The 13,930-nt window shown below is 51.5% G+C and overlaps 1 protein-coding gene across 1 annotated transcript; it reads left to right on the forward strand.

The window, feature by feature from the left end:
* The first annotated feature begins 1,284 nt into the window (after positions 1–1,284).
* Positions 1,285–7,385, forward strand: LOC100191442 (uncharacterized). Its single transcript, NM_001349642.1, has 4 exons — positions 1,285–1,641; positions 5,295–5,411; positions 5,501–5,935; positions 6,038–7,385. Exons 1-4 carry the CDS (start codon positions 1,360–1,362, stop codon positions 7,220–7,222), a joined length of 2,019 nt encoding a protein of 672 aa, NP_001336571.1. The 5' UTR covers positions 1,285–1,359; the 3' UTR covers positions 7,223–7,385.
* Positions 7,386–13,930: the final 6,545 nt, after the last annotated feature.

Raw genomic sequence — 13,930 nt, forward strand, 5'->3', positions numbered from 1 at the left:
ATTGATCAAAGTAATATTGTGCTAAAATTTGATTCTAGATAAGTGAAAACAAAAGATTGACATGAGTTTGCATTTGTCACCATGTCACCGTATTGGGAATGCTTCTCCTTACACACTTAGAAGACTTGGACAATATAGTGGATGATCGAAGCCAGTGTCTTCAGGTTATGATTATGTTTTTGTAAAGGTTACACCCGGTTGAAATTTTTTACCTAACAATGCCTTCCAATCACTCGCACACACATGCTTTGTCTAAGTCTTATGTCACCCTGCAAACTTTAATAATTTAATTAAAATTTGATCTAACACAAATTTGATCTAACTCTTATGATGTCAGTAGAACAAAATGATCATCTGCAATTAGGGGACGTATGCACAGGGGGACAAAGTAGACCATACCACCATCGATTTTTTAAAACCTCTTATTCCTAATGTTCATTTACTCTTAAATATAGGGGAATAAATAAAGTTTTAAAGTTTTGGGTCGACCAAACCAACCTCGTCCTAGGCCCGCCTCATTCTTCTCGAAGTCATCGGAGCCAGTTCGCCCTAATGCTCTTTTCCTAGCGCTGCTCCCTGCTACCCCTCTCCGACACGCGACGCCGCCCGTCCCCTTCCCGAAGCCTTGCCTCGTTTGTTGTCGTCGCGATGGGCCTATTCTCATTCGACGTGACAATGCGAACCGTCCGCGACGACCGACAAGTTTAGTGAGTCAACGAGTCCTGGCTCTCTACCGGAGAGACCGCTTGACCCCGCCCCCTCTCAGCGTCCCTGTCCTTCGAGGAGATCGACATTCGATAAGTTACATATGACTTCAATTTGATTACCAAGAACTTAACAATATATTTGCTTCTTTCATTCATATAGTTTCTCTTATTTAAACTTATATCGTCTATTGATATAAAACATAAATTCTATACAACACTAGTTTACTAGTTTTTTCCGGTCTTGTTTTATTTTATCACGTTTTCTTTTTGGACACAATGATTTTTGTCCTGCTTCCGCCATTGTCCGCAATCAAACCCTGCACACAATTTTCACCTTTGCATAGCTGATTTCACCGTGATGACAATTGACAGTGGTCGCCGGTCGCGCTCAGTGGTCGCCGGTCGCTTCGGTTGGCCGCCGGCCGGTGCACCCGCACCCGCACCACACCGCACCGCACCCATACGATACGGCACGAGGCGGCGACCCGGACAGGACGGACGCGAAAATCAGCTGCCGTGGAGGTGCGGGCACGAACGCGGGCCCCACCCAACACGACGCCGTACCGCTATTCCCTTTCCCTCTGACTAGTCACTAGCCGACCGCGCGGGAAGCGGTCCGGTTCACGACTTCACGCCGCTGGCTCCCCTCGCCATGGCCGGGGACCGCGGCCGCGGGGCCGCGGAGAGGGTGGATGCTGCCGTGGGGGCGGTGGGATCCGGTGGCTGGGAGTTCCGGAACGCGTACAGGCGCCAGCTGCTGGCTCTGTCGCGGCGGATCCGGCTCCTCGGCCCCTTCGCCGAGGAGCTGCGGGAGGCACGCCGGGGGTCCGCGGAGCAGGAGGAGCAGGAGCGGGCGCTGGCGCCTCTCGCCGACGCGCTGGAGGAGGCACTCGACCTGCTCCAGCTCGGCCGCGACGGCAGCAGGATATTCCTGGTACCGCTCTCGCCTTTTCTAGTCCCTCATCTGTGCTGTACTCGCCTACTCGGTACTCCTGACGCTTGGCTGCCCGTGCGAGTAAATATTAACTTTTAGCTTTTAGTGTTATCTCTTTTTTTAACATTAAAACTGCACGCTTAAGCTTTACTCGCTTTTTGTCAAGTGTATGCAGATCTAAATATGTGAATCAAAATCCTGATTCTGACCTTCCTGTCCTTCCTATTCCGTGTTACCGTAGCAGCTACCTTGTCTTGCATCGCGAATACTTTGCTGTGGATGTTATTTCAATGAGAAAATATGTATTGTTGAGGTTAGCTTTAGCTGCGTTCCGTTTCGGTATTGAAGTTGTTCCTGCTCTTGGATTGAGCTGGTGTTTTGATTATTCAGATTGGCATTTTGTCTCTTTTAATTGCATTCTGGGGATCACTCATCGTTTTAATTAATTGAGGATGATTTCGTTCAGCGATTTGATCATTCCCTGCTTCTGTGGCCTAGTTTGCTAGGCTTAGCACACAGTTTTCCTATTATCAGCTTGGTCTTATGGTCAAATTTTTGATCTTTTATTTGTCAGCAATTCGTATTGTTTGGTTTGGTCAATTCATTAAGAATCTGAGATTAAGTGACAAACTTGTCGTCTTCAAATGTTTTGACCTTTGCTAGCTCGAGGTGAACATGTCAAAGAATTCCAGGGTAGGTGTAGGTCTTACTTTCTTGTTTATATGAGATACACACGTGGACTGATTCCTCCTGTTGTTCTGGTAAATTTTGGTTGGTAGTTAGCTTGCTGAAATCTAGAGATGTTATCTTAAATCCTTCATTCTATGATTCATCTGTCATTACTAGTTCCTTTCACCAATGAATGTAGTTACCCAAGTGGAAAACACTAGGCTCTTGTTAAATTGGGAATTCTGGGACTGGTTACTGATCATATTACCATATCCTATTTTTAAGTATATAGTTTTAGGGTCTTAGTGAATAGTAGTCATACTCCTGAATTTTTTGTTTAGTCCAATCTAGGATCTTTTAGGATTTAAAAAATTTGATGGTTTCAATTAATTCTTCGCCCTGCAAAGACTTTGAACCATTTATTCCATCTTACTATCAATGTTATCAGATCATATGATTGAGGCTAGCAGTAAGATCACCGATCAGAAGAGTAATCATCGAGGTTAGAAAAAGCGTTAGGCAGTTTCTAGGCGATGACCCACCGCCTAGAGCCTAAGCACGCCTAGGTGTTTTGTAGGCGTTTTTGCCAAATTTGCATTCAACATGTATAGCTGAATAAATTATATATATAAAGAGAGAAGGACCAATAGACATACCTTGGTTGATACAAAAGTGATATTCCTACTTAGTTGATACAAAAGTGATGTTCCTACAAGTGGACAACAGACCATATCAACAATATAAATGATACAAAAATAGGGAAATAGGGAATTGCAAGTTAGGTACTTATCTGAATGATCTCATCCTTCTCCCATCCATCAGATATTATCACCAGCAAACGATAGCCATTTGAAATCACAATCATGTACGGATAGCAGCAAAGAAAATTAAATGGATAGTAGACTAGCAGTAGACCTGATCAACCCGATCCGACCCACCCGAAAAAACCCGACCCGACCAATGCGACGGGCGGGTACAGACCATAATTTTTGACCCGCAACAATCAACGCGCCGTGTTTTTTGACCCAAAACCCGACCCAACCATACCCGAAAAAACCCAACCCAAAGCCAAAAAACCCAACCCTACCCGAAAAAACCCGACCCGACGCGCCCAATCAGGAGGCACGGGCCAACACGACCCGGCCCGACGCTATGCACGGGTCGGGCGCGGGCCATGCCAAACGACCCACGACCCGACCTTGACCCGACCCGAACCAACGTTTGAACGGGTCTAACTAGCAGTACTGTACAACACATGATTCAGTTCTCACAACACAGAATACAGGTACATAACAGGCATGCTGGAGTCCTAAGTTCATAAGTTAAAAGATAAGACATGACATGACATGACATGATAAAGCCCCACTACCATATCCTCTTCAATAGGGTTCCATATGGTCATCTTCATCAAACTTCCTTCAGAGTCAAATTCTTCTCCTTCGTAAAGCTGTTTCACTCTTGTACTTCTACGCAACTAAGTTGTTCTTCTGCTTCCATTGCTGTCACGACATTGTCGTATCACGTGGCCGCCGCCGCCGAAGAGCAGGGCTTGAGACTCCGATGAACTCACCTTGCCGCTCCTTCACGAGGAAGACGACTGGAAACTCTGTTCTCAATATTTTTCTTTGATTCCTCATCTCATGTTTAGGCTGTCCTTTTTGTATCAACTCTTGCATCTCGTGTTCTGGCTGTCCTTTCTTCGACGAGTCCGACATTCCCTTCTCTGTCTCCCCTTTGTTGCCTCCTCCTCTGAGTACGACACCCTCCTCGAGGCGGACTCTGTGGTCCCCCTTACTCCCTCGTTTCCTGCACACCCCATTGTGCCATGTGCGGCTCCGCTACCCCCCGTGTTGCCCCGCGCGGCCCCAGCGCCGCCGCGTGCGTCACTGTCGTCTCTCATGTCGCCACGTGCGGCCCCGGAGTCTCCTGCACCGCCACACGCGGCCTTGGCGTCTCCTGCGGCGCCATGCGCGGCGTTAGAGTCTCTCGTGCTGCCATGTGCGGCTTCGGCGTCTCCCGCGCCACCTCGCGCGGACCCAGCGTCCCCAACCCCACCGTCGTTCGCCGAGGTGGCCTCTTCGTCGCGCTTCGCGTACCATGTTCACGTCTACCAGCGACGTGGCTGGGCCGATGCCCCAGCTCCCTCTCGCGAGGAGCCACTGGTGTATCACCCTGTTGTCCTCCACCGGGACCCTATGCACATCCACCCGATGGTTACCAGACGGGCCGTCAGTGTCCTCCGACCTATCGACCGCCTGGTTCTCACAACGTCCTCCTCTACGACGCTCTCCCCCGAGTCGTCCTCTGTCCGTAGTGCGCTCGCTGATCCCAACTGGCAGCGCTCTATGGAGTACGAGGCCTTGCAGATGAACCACACCTGGGACCTGGTGCCCTGCTCCTTTGGCGTCAATGTGTTCACCGGGTAATGGATCTTTAAGCAGAAGATGAAGGCGGATGGCTCCTTGGATCGGTACAGGGCTCGCTGGGTCCTACGGGGCTTCATCCAGCGTCCCGTGGTGGAGCATGATGCCATCCAGACTTTTCTGACTCGAGCTCTCTCATGGGCCTGGCCAGTGCATCAGCTAGACGTCAAGAATGCCTTTCTCCATGGCACTCTGACGAAGACGGTGTATTGCACTCAGCCGGCCGAATTTGTGGATCCGGCTCACCCCAACTTGGTCTGCAAGCTCAATCGGTCCCTCTACGGCCTCAAGCAGGTGCCTCGAGCTTGGTACAGTCGCTTCGCCACTTTCTTACTCTCACAGGGCTTCGTCGAGGCCAAGGCGGACACCTCTCTGTTCGTCTTCTGTCGCGGCCTGGACATGGCGTACCTCCTCCACGTCGACGATATCGTCGTCACGACCTCCTCCCCCGACCTCATGGGCATACTTTTCCGAACATAACTTAATCTTCTTTTGGTGCCTTCCAAGTTCGAATAAGTCGGTTAAATTACCTTTGTGTATACTTTTTTTTTGTGATTGTAGGTCCTTGATAGGGATGAAGTAATGAAGAAGTTCCATGAATCAATTGCTCAGCTGGAGCAAGCCCTGTGCGATTTTCCATATGATAAACTGGATATATCTGATGAAGCTAGAGAGCAGGTAACGCGAAAACACAACTGAAAAGAAACATTTGTGGTCGTCGTTAAGCTATTAAATCCAGCAGATGCTTAGCCAAAATCACTTTGCAGGTTGAGTTAGTGCATGCACAGCTCAAAAGAGCCAAAGAGCGGGTCGACATGCCCGATGACGAGTTCTACAACGAATTATGTTCGCTGTATAACAAGAGCCACGACCCAAGTGCTGAGTTGGATATCCTTGGGAGATTGTCGGAGAAGTTACACCTGACGACCATCGCTGATCTCACGCAAGAATCACTTGCTTTGCACGAGATGGTGGCATCTGGTGGTGGCAACGATCCTGGAGAACACATTGAGAAAATGTCGATGCTGCTGAAGAAGATCAAGGACTTTGTGCAGACTCAGAACCCTGAAACGGGCCCGCTGGTGACTGCCAAGCCAATGGGTTCCAACGGGAAGCCAAGACCTGTAAACGTTCCTGACGAGTTCCGGTGCCCAATCTCTCTTGAGCTGATGAAAGACCCGGTTATCGTTGCTACTGGCCAGGTGCCTGCCTACATCTGATTCTATGTTTCCATACTCAAGTACTTACAAGGCAATCTCAACACGTCATATGAGACAGTTGTTTTTTGCTTGTGTCTTTTTCAGACATACGAGCGGGCATTGATCGAGAAATGGCTAGCTTCCGGGCACCATACCTGTCCAAGCACTCAACAAAGGATGCCAAACACGACGCTGACACCGAACTATGTTCTCAGAAGCCTTATCACGCAGTGGTGTGAGGCCAACGGGATCGATCCACCGAAGCGCCCGACGCAGCAGCCTGACAGACCTACATCTTCATGCTCTTCGAGCGAGCGCGCCAGCATCGACGCTCTCCTCTCCAAGCTATGCTCCGCAGATCCCGAGGAACAGAGATCGGCTGCCGCAGAGCTCCGGCTCCTAGCGAAGCGGAACGCGAACAACCGGATCTGCATCGCCGAGGCCGGTGCCATCCCCTTGCTACTGAGCCTCCTGTCTTCGTCTGACCTGCAGACGCAGGAGCACGCCGTGACGGCGCTTCTGAACCTCTCCATACACGAGGACAACAAGGCGAGCATCATACTGTCCGGCGCTGTCCCGGGCATAGTTCATGTCCTCAAGAACGGAAGCATGGAGGCACGGGAGAACGCTGCGGCCACACTCTTCAGCCTATCGGTGGTGGACGAATACAAGGTCACGATCGGGGGCACAGGAGCCATCCCTGCCCTCGTGGTCTTGCTGAGCGAGGGCAGGCAGCGCGGGAAGAAGGACGCGGCGGCTGCCCTATTCAACCTGTGCATCTACCAGGGGAACAAGGGCCGCGCCATACGGGCTGGCCTCGTGCCACTCGTCATGGGGCTCGTGACGAACCCCACCGGAGCTCTGCTGGACGAGGCCATGGCGATCCTGTCGATACTGTCCAGCCACCCCGAGGGCAAGGCCGCGATCGGGGCGGCGGAGCCCGTCCCCGTCCTCGTGGAGATGATCGCGGGTGGGTCGCCGAGGAACAGGGAGAACGCTGCCGCCGTGATGCTGCACCTGTCCGCCAGCGTGCGGCAGTCCGCGCATCTGGCTCGGGCGCAGGAGTGCGGCATCATGGCCCCGCTGCGGGAGCTGGCACTGAATGGCACGGGGAGGGGGAAGAGGAAGGCCGTGCAGCTGCTCGAGCGGATGAGCAGGTTCCTGGTCCAGCAGCAGGAGGACGCGGTGGATCCACGTGTGCAGGAGCTGGAGGAGATCGAGCGCCAGCTTGCCGCCTTTGGACCTGGCGTTACGGAGGCTGATGTCCTTCAACAGTTGGGGGCTCTTTAACCTATGGTACATTTTTCACTATGATACTACTATACTTATATAGAAAAGTTCTAGCGGCGGACTTTATTATCAGTAAAATCTCAGTTCTAGCTACTGAATGTTAGCGTGGGTTTCGGATTTCAAGATTTTTATGGCCATGCGTGTATATGCATTTGCGATTTTGACATTGTCAGTAGGTGGTATCGTAGTCTACGGCAGTGCCAGTTGCAACGAGAATGCCATTTCATGCCGTCGAAATGCAAGGGAATCTCACGTCCACGTGGATTTCTTCCTCATTCGCTTTTCAAAAAGAGAAACATCTCTGCTTTTAAGAGAGCAATTCATGTGGAAAACGGACTGTTTCATATCGAATTCACGTGAAATATTTCCGAGACAAGCACGTACATGCTCCATTCCTCCATAGGCCGAAAACTCAAAAGTAACCGCTGACACACCAGATGTCTACGACCAGTGGCGGAGCTCAGGAAATTGACGCCCCGGGACACTATAAAATTTGAAGATCACTTTAAATAAGGCCACTTTAAAATCAACAATACAACATTTAACAATTCAATGATCAGATAGCGAAAAGGGGAGGAGTAGGGGAGACGAAATCACTCCCATATCACAATTTCGTGAGCGGCGGTGGCGGCTTTGGACCAACATAAAAGGAATCACGAAGACTCCCGTTAGCTTTTGGGCTAGCCGACGGAAATTGGTTAATTACCATTGGCACCGCAGTCAGCCGATGTGGTTTCTATTAATCCATGTCTGCTAATCCTATCATCGACGGGGGTTAGTTAACTCCCGTCGCCGACGGGGTTTAACTAACTCCTATCAGTTAGAGGATTGGCCACGAGGGTTGCTGAATTATAGCATCCCGAACTAACCCTCACGCCCCCCTCGCTCCACCCGCTTGGCTCTCCACTCTCTCTGTGCACTTAGCCGCTGCCGTTGTCCTCCTCACGTCGTCGGACCATCGCTGCCACCTCCTCACGTCGTCATCTGCCCAGCACTTTGCCTACACACGCCATCGTCGGACCGTCGTTGTCTTCTCACACTGTCGTCTGCTCGGCCCGCCCGAACCGTCATCACGTCGAGCTTGGGCTACGCGGACCACCGCCGCGCCGTCGTCTGCCCCGCCTAGACCACCAAGAAGCCGCCCCGGCCCATCCTCCTCGCCACGACACGGTGTTGGCATTCCCCGGGCCCGAAGCCTCCTCTGCCATGCTCACGTGACCCTCGCCACGACGTTGTCCTCCCCAGCCAGGCCACCGCTGAGCCCTGCGCCCAGACGACATCGGACATCGAGCCCCACATAGGTCAGGTGCCCCACGCAGGTCAGGTGAGTGCAATATTTGGACCCGTCTGATATATTTATGTGCCACCTTAAGATTTTTGTGTGCTGCAAGCACTGGGAGGACCTATCCTTTATTGGCAAGGGACATCATACACAAATTAACCTTGCATTGGGTTCCATTTATCGTCTTCACTACCTCAGTCTAGTGAAGGTGTCAGACGAACCTGACCCGGAGGAGGGTCTTCATCAGTGACTAGGAGTAAATGTTGAAAAAGGATAGAGACTACACTGACTGATAAGGATTAGTTCGCCATGACTTTTGGGTAACTATTCTCGTTTTATTTGTTATGTTTACAAATATTCTAATTCCATGACTTCTAACTACACAATCTTTATCTTGTTGCTTTGTTTTCGGTTGCCTGAGGTATAGATTACATGGGGCACGCTGAACATGTGTTCCAAAAGAATGCACAGAAGATACTGAAGGATTCAATATACTATGCAAGGATCCAGGCAACAACAGAGCACGTTTCTAGCTACACCAGCTCAGGTACGCCATCTCATTCTAGTAATTATAGCAAAACTTAGCCTACTGTATGTTCATGTGTTATTTGGTAGCTACATGAGATAAAAACATGACTTTAATATATTAAATAGGGACCGAAGATGCATGGAAACCAATTTAACACCCCCACACATATATTCGCACTTGGAGATCACATATGTTTTATAACTATTGAGCAATTCATTTGATTTGGATATTTATATTCAACTTTTAAATATTTGCATTCTTCTTACATAGGTGACATATGCAGGTGGTAGTGGGAGTAAACCAACTGGAACGAGTTTTGTGGTGTCCCTCTTTGCGTACCCTCCTCCAACTGACAGTAGTGGGCAAAGTTTGAAAGTCGCCTAGAGGGGGGGGGGGTGAATAGGCAAAACCTGAAAATTATAAACTTTGAACACGCACTATGCTCGGGATTAGCGTTAGAAATTGTCGGGGACCATAATTAGGGGTACCCTCAAGGCTCCTAAATCTCAGCTGGTAACCCCCATCAGCACAAAGCTGCAAAGGCCTGATGGGTGCGATTAAGTCAAGGATCGGTCCATTCAAGGGACACGATCGCGCCTCGCCCGAGCCCAGCCTCGGGCAAGGGCAGCCGACCCCGGAGGGTTTACATCTCGCCCGAGGACCCCCTACGACAACGAACGCACCTTTGGCTCGCCCGAGGCCCAGTCTTCACCAAGAAGCAACCTTGGCCAAATCGCCACGCCAACCAACCAAATCGCAGGGGCATTTAATGCAAAGGTGGCCTGACACCTTTATCCTGACGCGCGTCCTCCAGTTGACAGAGCCGAAGTGACCGTAGTCACTTCGCCGCTCCACTGACCAGCCTGACAAGAGGACAGCGCCGCCTGCGCCGCTCCGATTGCTGTGCCACACGATAGAGTGAGGCTGACAGCAGCCAAGCCCGGCCCCAAGCGCCATAGGAAACTCCGCTTCGCCCGACCCCAGGGCTCGGACTCGGGCTCAGCCCCGGAAGACGACGAACTCTGCTTCGCCCGACCCTAGGGCTCGGAATCGGGCTCAGCCCTGGAAGACGACGAACTCCGCTTCGCCCGACCCGAGGGCTCGGACTCGGGCTCAGCCCCGGAAGACGACGAACTCCGCTTCGCCTGACCCCAGGGCTCGGACTCGGGCTCAGCCCCGGAAGACGACGAACTCCGCTTCGCCCGACCCCAGGGCTCAGACTTGGGCTCAGCCCCGGAAGACGACGAACTCCGCTTAGCCCGACCCCAGGGCTCGGACTCAGGCTCAGCCCTGGAGGACGACGAACTCCGCTTCGCCCGACCCCAGGGTTCGGACTCGGGCTCAGCCCCGGAAGACGACGAACTCCGCTTCGCCCGACCCCAGGGCTCGGACTCAGCCCTGGCCTCAGCCGACGGTCTCCGCCTCGCCCGATCCAGGGGCTCGGACTCGACCTCGGCCTCGGAAGACAGACTCGACCTCGACCTCGGAGGAGCCTCCACCTCGCCCAACCTAGGGCTCGGACCGACCACGTCACAGGAGGCGTCATCATTACCCTACCCCAAGCTGACTCAGGCTACGAGGACAAGACCGGCGTCCCATCTGGCTCGCCCCGCCAAACAAGTAATGATGGCGCCCCACACGCTCTATGACGACGGCGGCTCTCAGCCCCCTTACGGAAGCAAGAGGACGTCAGCAAGGACTCGACAGCCCCGACAGCTGTCCTTCCACCAGGCTCCAGCGCTCCTCCAACGGCCACGACGCGACACGAACCGGGTGCCAAAACCTCTCCGGCTGCCACGACGGCATGTACTTAGGGCGCTAGCTCTCCTCCGCTAGACACGTTAGCACACTGCTACACCCCCCATTGTACACCTGGATCCTTTCCTTACGCCTATAAAAGGAGGTCCAGGGCCCTCTTACAGAGGGTTGGCCGCGCGGAGAAGGACGGGACGGCGCTCGCGTGAGGCCGCTCGCTCCCTCCCGCGTGGACACTTGTAACCCCCTACTGCAAGCGCACCCGACCTGGGCGCGGGACAAACACGAAGGCCGCGGGATTTCACCTCTCACGCCTGCCTCCCTCCGGCTTCTTCCCCCCTTCGCGCTCCGTCTCGCGCCGACCCATCTGGGCTGGGGCACGCGGCGACAATTTACTCGTCGGTCCAGGGACCCCCGGGGTTCGAAACGCCGACAGTTGGCGCGCCAGGTAGGGGCCTGCTGCGTGTTGACGAACAGCTTCCCGTCAAGCTCCAGATGGGCAGTCTTCAGCAACCTTTCCAGCCCGGGACGGTACTCCGTTTCGGGAGTCTTGAGTTCATGTCCCTCGACGGCAGCTACGACATGATACTCCTTCCCCCGCCGCGCGACAGCGACAATGGCGGCCGACAGCCCGCCCGCCGGCGGCGGAATCGACGACGTCTTCCCCGCGTGGTGGAATAACAACATTCGAGCTCGCCCCGTCCCCTCCCCCGCCGACGGAGGAGGAGGCGGGGCAACCAAGGTGAAAGCATCTAGGCCCCTGGTTGGTTTTAGTGATTAATGACAACGTAATATTATATGTGACTAACGTGTGTTTTGCAGAGACAAATGGTAAGTTAGGTCGCATGACAGGTAGAAGTACTACAACGGTGAAAACAATCCCGGAGATAAGAACTCGAAGCGACGACTAAAACGACGGAACAAAAGGTGAAGGTCTACGGAGTCCGAGTGTCAAGGAGATGTGGACACTCGCGATTTAGTTAGGTCTTTTATTCTCTTTTAGCCGTACTATAAAGAGGGGTTGTCGATGAGTAGTTTGACCAAGAGAGTTCTAGTGTAGTGTTGGTGCACAATCACACTCATATACAGTGCTAGGTGTCACTCTAGAACTCACACACAAGTTAGAACGAAAACCGATTTGAAAATCAGCTGAAAAACAAGACTTAGTGTTTCTGGCTTAGGGGCACCGGACTGTCCAGTGTGCACCGGACTGTCCGGTGCACCCTCTGCCAGGTGGGGCCAGGCTGGTCCACGACAGAGTCTTTTACCTTCGCAGAAACCCGAGAGCGCAGCGTTCAGAGTTGAATTTTAGTGGTGCACCGGACACCGCACCGGACTGTCCGGTGTGCACCGGACAGTGGACTGCTCACTGTCCGGTGCGCCATGAGTCCAACGGCTCTCTGTCAGAACTAGCCGTTGGAAGTGACCGTTGGCGCACCGGTGGCGCACCGTTGGCGCACCGGACTGTCCGGTGCGCCATCGCGCAGTAAATGCCTGTAACGGCTAGTTGGTGGGTGAGGGCTATTTATACCCCCTCCACCCACCATATTCAATGTCTTGCACTCCACATTTATTCCAGCACATTGGTAGAGCATTGCAAGCACCAAAAGCCTAGTGAGGAGATTAGAGAATCATAATCCGCGCTTGTTCCTCATTAGCGCTAGTGAGAGCCACCTAGAGCACACACCACTTGCATTAGGCTTCTCTTGGTCAAGCGAAAGTCTACGGCTTGTTACTCTTGGTGATCGGCATCACCTAGACGGCTTGGTGGCGTTGGGAGCTCGGTGATCACCGTGAAGATCTTGTTGGTGACCCGACTCAAGTTTGTAAGCGGTCTCGAGGGATCCACCGCGCCGGAGTGGCAAAGGATCATCTCGTAGTGAGCACTTGGTTCTTGCGAGGACCAAGGGGGAGCGATACCCTTGCGCGGGTGCTCCAACGAGGACTAGTGGAGAGTGCCGACTCTTCGATACCTCGGGAAAAATTGGAGGAGTCTTCTAAACTTTGCTTTACATTCCGCACTTAATTCAAGCTCTTTACTTTGTGTATTTGTTTAGCAAGTATTTGAAGCATTGTCTTAGCTTTGTTACATTTCTAGTATTATTTTCTTAGTGCTAGTTGTTGGGGTGAAGTTGGGCTCTTGTTTAGCTCTTGCTTAGGTTTTAATTAGTGTTGATTTTTAGAAAAGCCCAATTCACCCCCCCTCTTGGGCATCGTGATCCTTTCAATTGGTATCGGAGCCTTGTTGCTCATAGATTAGCTTAACCGCTAGAGTTACGATGTCCGGTGGGGATGAACCTCCTCCCGTTTTTTATGGTGACGATTTTCCTTATTGGAAAATTCGTATGGAAGCATACTTAGAGGCTATAGACATTGGTGTCTATAAAGCCGCCACACAAGGGTTCCCCGAACCTAGAGATCCCACAAATCTTGTAGGTGATGAGTTCAATTATGAGAAATGGAATGCTAAGGCCAAAAACACCCTTTTTAGAGGCCTTTGCAAAGATGTGTTCAATAGAGTAAGGAATCATAAAAATGCTCATGATTTGTGGATGGACATTTGTGCTCTACATGAAGGAACTAGAAGTGAACGTGAGGAAAGATATCACATAGCCATGCGAAAGTTAAATTCCTTTGAAATGCTTACTAATGAAAATGCAAATGCTATGTACTCACGACTTAATATTCTTGTAGAGGAAGTCAATGGATTGGGGCTTACTCAAATCTCACAACCGGATGTTGTGAGGAAGATTCTCAGTGTCCTCCCAATAGACAAATATGGACACATTGTCACTGTGCTACATCAAATGGATCTTTCAGTTACCACACCTACACAAATTTTGGGAAAGATCAATGCCCATGAAATGTACATGCACATCAACGACAAAGAAGAATCTTCTTCCAAAAGAAAGGATTTGGCTCTCAAAGCAAATCATGAAAGAAAAGGAAAAGCAAAAATACAAGTTGAGGAAGAATCCTCAAGTGATGATGACCTTGATGCAAACATTGCCTTGATGGTAAGGAAGACCACCAAGATGTTGAAGAAGCTAAATAGAGAAGGCATCAAATTTGATTCAAGAAAGAAGAAGTTCTTTTCCAACAAAAGAAAGCCCATTTCTGAGATGGACTGCTACAACTATGG

The sequence above is a fragment of the Zea mays genome, chromosome 3, assembly GCF_902167145.1.
Source record: "Zea mays cultivar B73 chromosome 3, Zm-B73-REFERENCE-NAM-5.0, whole genome shotgun sequence".
NCBI classification, from domain to species: domain Eukaryota; kingdom Viridiplantae; phylum Streptophyta; class Magnoliopsida; order Poales; family Poaceae; genus Zea; species Zea mays.

What these genes read in the sequence shown, in the direction of transcription:
- LOC100191442 (NM_001349642.1), top strand. Translation starts at nt 1,360, where the DNA reads ATGGCCGGGGACCGCGGCCGCGGGGCCGCGGAGAGGGTGGATGCTGCC. An exon ending in ACGGCAGCAGGATATTCCTG is followed by an intron (nt 1,642 to 5,294) that starts GTACCGCTCTCG and finishes TTGTGATTGTAG; the next exon opens with GTCCTTGATAGGGATGAAGT. An exon ending in TTATCGTTGCTACTGGCCAG is followed by an intron (nt 5,936 to 6,037) that starts GTGCCTGCCTAC and finishes TGTCTTTTTCAG; the next exon opens with ACATACGAGCGGGCATTGAT.